At 66.9% G+C, this 11,269-nt stretch overlaps 1 protein-coding gene across 3 annotated transcripts; it reads left to right on the top strand.

Moving 5' to 3' along the window:
- Window positions 1-281: 281 nt before the first annotated feature.
- On the top strand, window positions 282-11,228 carry STK25 (serine/threonine kinase 25). Of its 3 annotated transcripts, none has more exons than XM_079923734.1 (12): window positions 282-523; window positions 1,039-1,161; window positions 5,204-5,434; window positions 6,075-6,131; window positions 6,635-6,743; window positions 7,380-7,537; window positions 7,627-7,812; window positions 8,271-8,416; window positions 8,581-8,695; window positions 8,878-8,949; window positions 10,407-10,543; window positions 10,713-11,228. In XM_079923734.1, the coding sequence occupies exons 2-12, from the start codon at window positions 1,132-1,134 to the stop codon at window positions 10,750-10,752; spliced, it is 1,281 nt and encodes a 426-aa protein (XP_079779860.1). In that variant the 5' UTR covers window positions 282-523; window positions 1,039-1,131; the 3' UTR covers window positions 10,753-11,228. The 3 variants fall into 3 exon arrangements, with proteins under 3 accessions (XP_079779860.1, XP_079779859.1, XP_079779858.1); XM_079923733.1 differs by having other exon boundaries at window positions 282-585; XM_079923732.1 differs by lacking the exon at window positions 282-523 and adding an exon at window positions 829-947.
- The last annotated feature ends 41 nt before the right edge of the window (window positions 11,229-11,269 follow it).

The raw sequence follows: 11,269 nt of genomic DNA, 5'->3' as shown, positions 1-11,269 counted from the left end.
CAGACCCAGTCATCCCTCCCCGACCGGAGATGCTGGAAGGGGCGGGGCCTGCAGGACAGGATGGGAGCCTAGGGCCAGGTGCTCCCAGGTGCGGGAAGGAGTAGGGGCAGCGCGAGGGCGGAGGGCGGAGGGCGGGGCGGGGGGGAGGGCGGGGCGGAGGGGCGGCCCCACCCCACGGCCGCCCCGGCCCGGCCCCGGCCCGCGGCCTGCCGGGAGACGTAGGCCCGAGCCTCTCAGGAAGCAGGACTCGGAGTCCCAGAGAGCTCCGCGGCGCGCCTGCGGGCCGCGACACTGCTCGCCGCGTGGCCTGCCGGGACTTGTAGTCCAGCGCCTGCGGGCGCCCCGGCGCAGGGCGAGAGAGGGACTCGGTGTCCCAGAGAGCCCCGCGCTGGGCCACGACGCCGCGCGCCCTCGCCGTCGCCGCCGTCGCCGCCGCCGCCGGGCTTTCTCCGGCCGCCGCCGACACTGTCGCTGCTTCGCGGACTGGAGGGCCCAGGCATCTCCGGGCGAGCGGAGGCTGCGGGTGGGAGCCTTCGTGGGCACTGCGGAGCGGGCCGGGGGAGGCCGGGATGGAGCCCCCCGGAGGTGGGCGCGCTGCCGGGCGGGCCCGCGCCTGGGGCGGTTGGGGAGGGGGCCGGGCGGCGGGGGGAGTGGGGCGGGGGGAGGGCTCCGGGGGCGGGGTCGGCGGTGGGGGTGGGGCGCGGAGAGGGCACTGGGGGAGGGGTTAGGGGCGGGGGTCCAGGCGGGGGTCCGGGGTCTGAAGGAAGGGCGGGGGCCGGGGGCGGAGGTGTGAGGGGCTTCGAGGAGTGCCCGGTGTTGGGTGGCTCCTCCGGGGAGGCATTGGGCTGGACCGGGCGAAGAGGAGAACGCGGCACTGGGGATCCTTCGGAGGAATGGCCCTTCCTTCTGACTCCAGCCCGCCCTCAACCCCAGCTGGTCCCCAGATGGTTGGAGGAGGGGGCGGCCGCCGGGTCCCAGGGGAGCGGGGAGCCCCGTGTACCCGGAACAGGGCACCGAGCAGGCCTGCTCTCCCTGCAGTTGACTGAAGCGGGTGAGCCGAGTTCCAGAGCCTCCAGGCAGGATTTCGGGGCCTCCCGGCGGTGCAGCGGATGGTCTGAGAGCCGCGCAGACATGGCTCACCTCAGGGGATTTGCCAACCAGGTAAGGGGGGCGTCTGGACCGCGGGCGTGTGTGTCGGTGCACGTGCGCCTGACACGGACCGCTGGCTGCAGGGTCTGAGAAAGGGCGCTTCACCAAGGACTGTCTGTTGAAAGTCGTCCTGGCGTTTCCGAAGAGCAGCCCCTGCTAAGGCGTGTGTGGGTTGAAGGGAGGAGCTCGTGGGGAGCCCTGTGATGCACAGCCGTGCGCAAAGCGGGGAGCAGTCTTGCGGTGCTCAGGCTTGGTGGGTGCAGGGCCGACTCCGGTTGGCTGGTTTGCAGCGTTCTGTGGGGCAGGAGTCTCCAAGTCTGTCAGCGTAGAGCCACAGTGCAGGGTCAGCGGAGGGCGTGCAGAGACGTATCTTGGGAACCGGGCCGGCCCGCAGGAACCTGGGTCTGCGCATCTGGAGGCATGTGGAAGGTCGGGGTCCACATGGAGCTTCGGCCTGGGCAGGGACGCTGGCCGTGTCCGGCTGGGGCAGGGGCTGGGGGGGGACGAGAGGGGCTGAGAATGGGATTTAGCAGCTGTTGGGAGAGTCGGTGTGCAGGGAAAGCCGAGGACATGTGTGTGCCTGTTTTTCTCAAGGGGGCTGGAAAGGGCTGCCCCTGGGCTGGAGGTGCCTGCCTGGAAAGCGCCCACTGCCTTTCTTTTTTGGTTGATTGGTTCTCATAATTCCCGACAGCCACTTTGAGGCGTCTGGCTTTGCACTGGGGACCCTCCACAGTGTGCCCTGAGGCTGGGTGGCTCTGGATAAGAGCGTCGGGGCAGCCAGCTCTGGGCTTCTGGGCCATACGTTTCCCCCTCTTTTGTTAGTTCAAATCGAGTGTGACCCGAAGCTGATGTGAGGTGAGCCACCTGGCAGTTGGGTGTCCCTGCGTCCTAGCTGTTGGGTCTTGTTCTCCTCATCTTGTCGGCTCCAGCGTGGTTTAGGCTGAGCGCTGTGAGGTGTTGGGAGCTGCTCTTAAAGAGAACTTCCGTGGGCTGAGTCTGAGGATGGGTGCTCGGGAGGAACAGGAAGCGTGTGTCTGTGTGTGGGCGGCGGGGCTGGGGTCAGGGTCAGCTCCAGGCCCAGCTGGGCTCCTTGGAGAAACCTGGAGCGCCTCACACAGTTGCTGGGCAGGGCATCCTGGACCGGCTGTGGCTGCAGACGGGCCCCAGGGCCTGCTCGCTGACGCGGACGTGAGCTGGTGGGTTTTCGTTCATCAGTGACATCTTGTGTCTTAAATTACATGACTCAGATGCTGGGAGGGAAGCCTGGCTCGAGTTTATTTTTATAAAGAGCTATGGGAGTGGCTCCCGTGGGTCCCAGAATGAGAAATGGGAGCTATGAGCCCCCCCATACCTGTGTGCTGATGGTGCTTGGAGTGTGGTCTGGGCCTCCGGATCACATGCCCGGGGAAGGGAGCGCAGGCCCAGAGGAGCTGAGGAAGAGACCCCAAAGGAAGGAAGCCCCTTTTGTCCTTTTAGGGGTGGAGAGACTTGGTCTTTGTCGGTGGCAGGAAGCCTGACAGGACGTTGTTTTCTCTTGAGACGGTTGTCACTGTGGCCCTTCGAGGCGGCCCCTGCATGGGGCCGTGGGTGTGCTCCTCCACAGGCATGGGGGAGCCCTGCATGGCAGGCCCCTGCCTAGCTGGTTCCTGCCCTGCCTACAGGCTCTGGATGGCTGCGGGCAGCGCCGCGTGCACATTGGCTGCCGCCCTTCGTGGGGTGGTGGGGGCCGTTGGGCACCCCTCATCTTGGAGGGTGACGCTCACGGCAGACGTATCGCTGAGCGGACATACATACAGACACGCCGCTGAGTGGCAGCTGCAGACCTGGCAGCCCCAGGGCTGATTCAGAGAACCAGGGTCTGGGCCCAGCGAGCAGCCTGAGCGATTGTCCAGACCACGCGTGTTGTCAGGAAGGGCGGCCTGAGACCCAGGCCCCGGAGCACTTGTCTCTCCTTCCGCTGGCAGGGCTGTGAGCAGGTTGTGTCTGTGATGTGCCTGTAGGGTTGGGGTCACGGCCAGGAGCCTTCCTGTCACGCTGTCTGCTCAGGGGACTGGCCTGTAGCGGTGGGGACCCAAAGAGTGTGAGAGTTGGGGCCGGGGCTCCCTGCTTCCCTGCCGAGCCTGGAATCTGGTTAGGGGTCTGCCCTGTCTCCCACTTTGGGGCCGTGGAGGGCTGGGCACCCTGCCTGGGGTATCCCTGGTCAGGCCGCTGCGGGGGACCAGCCCCAGCCCTGCCCCGCGTGGAGAAGGCGGGGAGCGTGTGTCGCTGGCAGAGGCCCGAGAGCTGGAGGGACAGCGGTGCCCATCAGTGCTGCCGGGCCTCGGTCCACCTCCCCTGGGTCTTCTCTGAGACCACCGCAGAAGGAGCGCTGGTGGGACCGGAGGCGTCCCCGGGGCCGTGCCAGCCCTGGCTCGGGCTGGGGCTGGGGCTGGCGTGCGGGTGAGTGGTTTGCTGGACCGGCCCCCAGAGGTGCGAGAGGCCCTCCTGGGCTGGCTGAGCCGAGGGGCACGGGCGGAGGGGCAGGCGGAAGGGGGCTGTGTCCCAGGCTCGCTGGCCCAGCCCTCCCCGAGGCCCCATCACCTGCCGCCCTCTCCCGGGAAGGCAGTTCGCTGGCCACTTGGGGTTGACACGTCATCTCAGTCTGAAGCCAGCTGGGCCGCAAACGGAGCTCTGCCTGGGCGTGAACCCCAGGGGTGCACGTGGGCTCTGTGCTCCCCAGGGCTGTCTCCTCCGGACCTGGTGAGCGCGGCTGCCCTGGGATGGGCCCGCCCTCAGCACCATCACGGACAGCGCTTAGCAGCCGAGCAAGTGGTGACGCCGCCGCTTTGGGTGGGCGCCCCCTGAGACGCCCTCTGGGTGATGGTGCTTGGGGTTTGGAGGGACGTGAGTCCTGGTGGATTTGAGGCCCGGCAGGGCTTGGAAAACCCTTTTCACCTCTGTCTGGACTAAATGCTATGCTCCCTGCCAGCCTTTCCACGGGTCCCACCCAGAGCTGCTGAACCTCACGTGGGTCCTGGGGCTGCAGCGCCTGTGCGGCCGCTCCAGGCTCTAAGAACGTGGTCGGTGGCGGGAGTGAGGTGATCTCAGAAGCCCAGGGGACCGCGGGGCGGGGGTGGGGGCGATGCCAGGGGTGCCCCACCCGCTCTCTGGTGCTGCTGCCTGCACGCAGCCCCACGTGGAGCTGTCTCGCCTTGGATGCGCTGAGGGTCAGGGACAAAAGCAGGGTTGTCACCGCGGATGCCCCTCTGCCACAGCGTCCAGGTGCTGGGACAAGGAGGTGCCGAGCGCCTCCTGCCCCAGCGGCTCAGCGCCTGTTAGGGTGGTTTTGTGCTTCTGCCTTGAGCACTGGGTGGGACGGCGTTCCGTATATTTGAACCTCCAAGATCAAGCACCCAAGAAAGTGTCAGTTTTCAGCTCTGCGCTGGTGTGAGGACTGATCTGGGGGCTCGAATGGGACTCTCTCTAAGGGGTGTGGCTTCCGGGTGTGGCTTCCAGGTGCGCAGGGAGAACTCGGTTAACGTGTGCTGGGTTTGTTTTTTGTTTTAATTAACAGGCTTTATTTTTTAGAGCAGTTTTAGGTTTACAGGAAGATCGGTGAGAGTTCCGTACATCCCTCGTCCCTTCCCCTGGGGAGTCTGTTACAGTCACTGATCCAGTGTGGACAGGCTGTTTCTCACGAAGCCGGCAGGGCGCGTGAGGCTGGCTCCTGGGTGGTTACAGCGTCGCCCAGGGTCGTCTCACGGTCCCCGCCTCCCTGTGCTCCACCGACTCGTCCCTCCTAACCCGTTACTGTGCCTTGCTGGGCCCTCCCCAGGCGTGGGGTGTGGGCAGGTCGGGGTGACCTGCGTGGCCCCTCTGCCTGCCCACGGCCCTGGTTTCTTGGCGAGAGCCGAGGTCTCGCCGCGCTTTCTGGGGGCGTTTTCCCTTGTGTGGAGGGTAACTTTATCTTCTGAACGAAAAGTGATAAAGGAAGCGAGGAAAGCATCTGGGGGCACTCCCTGGCTCTTCGCGGCTCTTGGGGTCACTGGCTGCCCGGCCCGCCCTCTGTCCCCAGCACTCTCGCGTGGACCCCGAGGAGCTCTTCACCAAGCTCGACCGCATCGGCAAGGGCTCGTTTGGGGAGGTGTACAAGGGCATCGACAACCGCACCAAGGAGGTGGTTGCCATCAAGATCATCGACCTGGAGGAGGCTGAGGACGAGATCGAGGACATCCAGCAGGAGATCACGGTGCTCAGCCAGTGCGACAGCCCCTACATCACGCGCTACTTCGGCTCCTACCTGAAGGTGCCTGCGGGCTGGGGGCTTGCTCTGCGCCAGCCACGCCCGTGCCCGCCCCTCCGGGGAGCCGTCCAGGTTCTCTGTGGCCAGCACGGGGACGGCCCCGGCAGTCCCCGTGTCTGCTTGGGAGGCCGAGGCTGGGTCTGCTCCCACGTGGGCCTGGTCTGAAGGGCAGGGGTCCCGACAGGTGAACACGGACCCAGCCGCACAGTGGAGGGGGCCCCCAAGAAGCGACAGCCCCCAGGGCCAAGCGTGCATGCAGAGAGGGGCCTGGCCTCGTCCTGAGGGGGAGCCCTTGGGAGGGCAGGGCGTGAGCAGAGTCTCTGGGGTTGGCCGGCTCTGGAGTGGCCTGGCTGCGCCCGCTGCCCGGGCAAGGGTGCATCTGCTGGGAGAGCTCTGGGACCCCCGCAGCCGGAGCCTGGAGCCCTTCCCAGGAGGGCTTTGAGGGAGGGGGCTCGGCTGCTGACCGGGCACTTGGTCTGTCTGCAGAGCGTCTGCAGCGGGGGCGTGGTGGGAGGGGAGCCAGGCTGGGCTGCCGCAGCCCGTCCCCGGTGGGCGTCCTGGCTGAGTCACCCCAGTGGGGGCATGTGTCGGGGTCCCATGCTTGTCGGCTGCCCCGTGCTGACGCGCGCTTCTCTGGTACCAGAGCACGAAGCTGTGGATCATCATGGAGTACCTGGGCGGCGGCTCCGCCTTGGACCTGGTGAGGTGTGGGCCACGCAGTGGGTGGCCCGCAGGGCGGGGGCCAGACTGAAGTTGTCTGGGGGTTGTCCTTGGGCCCTGGGTTCCCGTGACCTCCCTCCCTTTGCCGTCTTGGCACATCGGATGTTCCTTGGGACCCAGCCGGTGCTGAGGGGTCCCGGGCCTCTGCAGGCCTCTGGGGGGTAGGGTGGTTAGCTCCCCCAGGCAGACAGCTCAGGGGTGTGGCTGGGACTCCGTTCTCAGCTGTTACGTTTACAGCGAAGGTGGAGGTAGCGTGTGTCTGTCCTCAGAAAAGGGCCTCCCCCACACCCACGTGACGTGGCATCTGGAACTTCTCTCTCGAGAGTGGGTAAAGAAGTAGGAAGCCCCCGCCATCCAGAGGGTCACCCTGCGCCCGGTAGAGAGGAGGTCGAGCTCAGGCCTTGGCGCTGGCTCTGGGTGGCAGGGAAGGGAGGGTGGGCCGGCGTTGCAGGGGAGGCCCGAGTGTCTCCTCTGTGTCTGCAGCTTAAGCCGGGTCCCCTGGAGGAGACCTACATCGCCACCATCCTGCGAGAGATCCTGAAGGGCCTGGAGTACCTGCACTCGGAGCGCAAGATACACCGAGACATCAAAGGTCCCTCGGGGCTGTGAGGTGGCAGGCGGCTCTGGGGCACGGGGCTGGCGGTGCTCAGTGCGCCCAGCCTGCGCTCCCCGTGGCCTCGGAAACCCAGCGGTTCCATCTTGCTCTGTCTTCCAGAAGACACTGCCAGTGATGGACAGAGCTTTCTGAGTACCGTGTCCCTGTGCGCTGGCAGAGCAGCTCTGCACGTAGCGTAGGAGGGACCCTATTTAGGCCAAAAACATGGACTCTCGCTCAGGTCTTCGATCTGAGAGTGAGGTGTAGTTAGGGCAACCGTGCTGGTGTACACGAGTGGCCAGGCCACCAGGGAGGGACCTGGCTGAGGGGCTGACGGGAGGTGACTGGCAGAGTGAGGGGACGGTCAGGGTCACCTCCGCCTGTTGTGTGACTTGGGAGGAAGGGCCGTCGCTCTGTTTGTGGGATTTTTCGTAAGAGGCGACCACCACGAGGGCCCTGGAGCCTGGCCTGGGGGGAGCACGTGGCTGTGCCCCTCACCTGCTGGCAGTGCCCTGGGGCCCTGGTCAGGTCGTCGGGCGGACGCCGGGAGGGAGGCGCTTCCTCGGGCAGCTGCGTGCGGGCGGGAGCCCTCGTGGCGCGGAGGGTGACGCCCCGCTGTCCTGTGTCGGGCAGCTGCCAACGTGCTGCTCTCAGAGCAGGGTGACGTGAAGCTGGCAGACTTCGGGGTGGCAGGGCAGCTCACGGACACGCAGATCAAGAGGAACACGTTTGTGGGCACCCCCTTCTGGATGGCGCCCGAGGTCATCAAGCAGTCGGCCTATGACTTCAAGGTGGGCGCGGCGGGGGGGGTGGGCAGGGTCGCGGGCGGGGGCGCTCAAGGTGCCCCGGCTGCAGTGGCCCCGTGTGGCTTTCCGTCCAGGCTGACATCTGGTCGCTGGGGATCACGGCCATCGAGCTGGCCAAGGGCGAGCCCCCCAACTCCGACCTCCACCCCATGCGCGTCTTGTTCCTGATCCCCAAGAACAGCCCACCCACGCTGGAGGGCCGCCACAGCAAGCCCTTCAGGGAGTTCGTGGAGGCGTGCCTCAACAAGGACCCCCGATTCGTAAGCACCTCCAGGCCCCCCGCTCCAGCAGGTGCCAGCTTGCATGGCTGGGCGGGTTCTGGCCGCGCTGGAACCAGGCCCCAGGGTGTGTGTGTGTGTGTGTGTGTTGCGGGGGGGGGGGGGTCTGTGTTGGGAGCTGGGAAGCGATGGGGCCTGAGGCCCCTCCCCTGTGCCAGGTGCCCCCTCGCCCCAGCCTCTCTTGGTCCAGGGTGGGCTCCGCTGCAACCCCCGGCAGGTCTGGGGAAGCTCCAGAGGGCTCCCCCCTGGCAAGGACGGCGTGCAGCACCCCCCAGCCTCCCTGTTGCCCCTTCCCACCCGGAGGCCCCTCACCGAGCCCCCGGGAGCAGCAAGGCTGAGGCCCAGGGCTCGGCCCAGGCTGTTTTGCGCCTGAGCCCCCGGAGCTCGAAGGGCGGAGCTTGGCTGCCCGGCGCCAGGTAACCCGTGCCCGTGCCCGGCAGCGGCCCGCCGCCAAGGAGCTCCTGAAGCACAAGTTCATCACGCGCTACACCAAGAAGACCTCCTTCCTCACTGAGCTCATCGACCGCTACAAGCGCTGGAAGTCAGAGGGCCACGGCGAGGAGTCAAGCTCCGAGGACTCCGACATGTAGGGGCCCCGCTCGTCCTGTGGGGCTTCGGTGGGCACAGGGGCGGGGTCCCTGCTCGGGGGTAGGAATTGGGTGCTTGTTCCTGGTGTCGCGGGCCCAGCGTTCAGGGCTGTGAGGCCAGGTGCGCTTCGCGGCCCTTGTCACTCTTCCTCCTCCCCTTCAGCGACGGAGACCCTGAGGACGGAGAGCAGGGCCCCGTCTGGACGTTCCCCCCCACCATCCGGCCGAGCCCGCACGGCAAGCTGCACAAGGGGACGGCCCTGCATGGCCCCCAGAAGGTCTGGCTGTCCCCGCGCCCACGCCAGGAGGGTGGAGGCCTGTTCAGGGCTGACTGAGGGGAGGGCTGTGGGGGGGCACGTCTCCTGGGCACGTGTGCTCCCCAGGGCGGGTTTCCAGGAGACCGGAAACGGGGCGCCTGAGTTCGCTGCCCTGCTCACCCCTCCGCGCTTTGTGTTTGCAGTCAGCGGAGCCTGTCAAGAGGCAGCCGAGGTCCCAGTGCCTGTCCACGCTGGTCCGACCCGTCTTTGGAGAGGTGAGGGCCGGGCCGGGGGGCCTGGGGGGCAGGGGCTGTATTGCTGTTCTTCAGAGATGCTGCCCCCGCAGGGCCACAGCAAGGTACGCTGGCCAGCCTGCCGGTGCGCAGGCTTTCTGGGTCCCGTAAAGCCCACGAGGGTGGACCTGTGGACCCGGCCTTCTGAGTGGAAGGGCCAGGGATGGCTGGGGCAAGCTGGCCTAAGGTGACCCTTAAGTTCCCAAGCCTGCCAGGGTTCTCTGGGGTCTCAGGGCAGCTTTGATCGTGAATTACTGTCTTAGGACTTTTTGTCTTGAACCAGAAACACGGGGTGACTCTCTTGTCTAGAGAGAGGCCGGGAGATTTAGATCTTGGTGTTGGGTGTCAGGCCCTGGGCAGGGAGCCCTTAAGGACAACTCCCCAGTGGTCACGTGACCTGGTGTCTGTGTCACCTGCTCATGGGCAGTCGGTAGCATCCCCAGGAGCATAAGTCAGCCGGCAGTGGGTTGTGGTGAGGTCAGGTTCACACCCAGGGTGTCGCTGGCACCTGGAGCTCGGGGGAGGAGGAGGGGATGTTGAGCGTGGCGGCAGCAGAGCCTTTCCACGGAGGGTGGGGTGCGGGCACGGGGCAGGGGCGTCAGGATGCAGGCAGGCACGCTGCCACCTCCAGGGGCCTGGAATGCCTGGAGTGGGGGGAACGGGATTGGGGGGACGGCCCCTGGTTGTGCGGGCACCTGGGGCTGTGCGGCAGGAGCTCTTGGGGCTCAGCGTGGACAGCGGGATCAGAAGCCTGAGCAAGGCTGCCACGGGGCGGGGCCGGCAGCTCTGGGGCTGCGTGGTGTGTGCGCGTGTGTGTGTTCATTCGCGTCCCAGCTGCGAGGGGTGGGCCGTGGGCTGGGCCGTGGGCTGGTGTGTCTGGGTAGGGAGGTGGGTGGGGAGGTGGAGCCCCACCTAGGCTGGCTGGGGCCCCCTTAGGGTCCTGACGCTGTGGGCTGGGCCTGCCTGAAGTCGGCTGCTGGGGGGGTGTCCTGGAAGGTGTGCACCCCTGTTTCTGTAGTGTCGGGCGTGGTGGGGACGGGCTGACCAGTCTCCAGCCCCTCCCTGCCAGGCCAGTTGCAGGGAGGGCATCTCTCTCCTTTGGGTCCTCACAGCCCCGCGGTGCTGGTGGCGCCTGGTCCCGAAGGTCGGGCCGGCGGGTCTGGCTGTGTCCTCTCACTTGGCGGACCTGAGCTGTGGGCTTCTAGGACCCTGGTCAGGGGGAAGCCACGTGATTGGAGAGCCAAGGCCTGAGGACGCGGGTGCTGCAGGGGCAGGCGGGGGGTGGGGCGGCCACTGCCTCTCTTGGGAGCCCCGCCCGCAGGTGTTCCGGGGACCTGCTGTCCCAGCTCTGTGTGGAGGGACCACGCTGCGAGTCACAGGCGAGGGGAGCAGGCCACCAGCCTGAGCCTCTGACCAGGCGCACGGGGGTCTCTCTGCAGCTCAAAGAGAAGCACAAGCAGAGCGGCGGGGGCCTGGGGGCGCTGGAGGAGCTGGAGAACGCCTTCAGCCTGGCTGAGGAGTCCTGCCCCGGCATCTCGGACAAGCTGATGGCTCAGCTGGTGGAGCGCGTGCAGAGGTGAGGGTGCTGGGGCAGGGGGGGAGGCCCAGGACGCGCTTTGGGTGCTCGCCCTTGGGACAGGAGGCGGCAGGACGGGGCCGCACCGGCTTCGCTCGGTGTCCCGGAGACCCCACCCCGGCCGGCACTGCCGGGCGGCGGCAGCAGTGACGGGGCCTCGGGTCCGCAGGTTTTCACACAGCAGAAACCACCTGACGTCAGCCCGCTGAAGCCGCTGCGGTTCGCACACAGGGGAGAGAGGGGTCTTCGTCTTGAGCTGCCTTGTCGAGGACCGCGCTGACTGGAAACCCCGTGTGCTGTCGGGGCCGCCGGCCTCCCTGCCGGGCCACGCCCCCAGCCCCGAGCAGAGGGCCGCCCCGTTGCCACGCCCCCCTCGTGGCCAGGCCACGGCCACACTCGGCAGCAGAGCGGCGCCTGGCCGTCCCCTCTGTGGGCTCCCGGGCAGTGCGGCCACCCAGACTGAGGGGCAGATATGCCTCCTCCCCACCCGGCCCGATGGCCCTTGGAGGTTGTAGATTTGCCTTGTGGTGTTGGATCAGGTACCGTGTCTTCTCATAAGTACTTGTCAGCCAGAATGTTGTTTTTTAAGAAAAATCGAACTTCCTTGCTTTCCTAAATAGCCTGAGGGTAAGGAGTTGGTTTTCATAGAACGTTGAGAAGTTCCTGCCACTTTCAATAAAGACCTGACTTGGAGACATGGTGGTGGTGGCCGGGCGGGGTCCACAG

Source organism: Stenella coeruleoalba (assembly GCF_951394435.1).
Source record: "Stenella coeruleoalba genome assembly, chromosome: 6".
NCBI lineage: Eukaryota > Metazoa > Chordata > Mammalia > Artiodactyla > Delphinidae > Stenella > Stenella coeruleoalba.
This window is presented reverse-complemented; position numbering and strand designations above follow the sequence as displayed.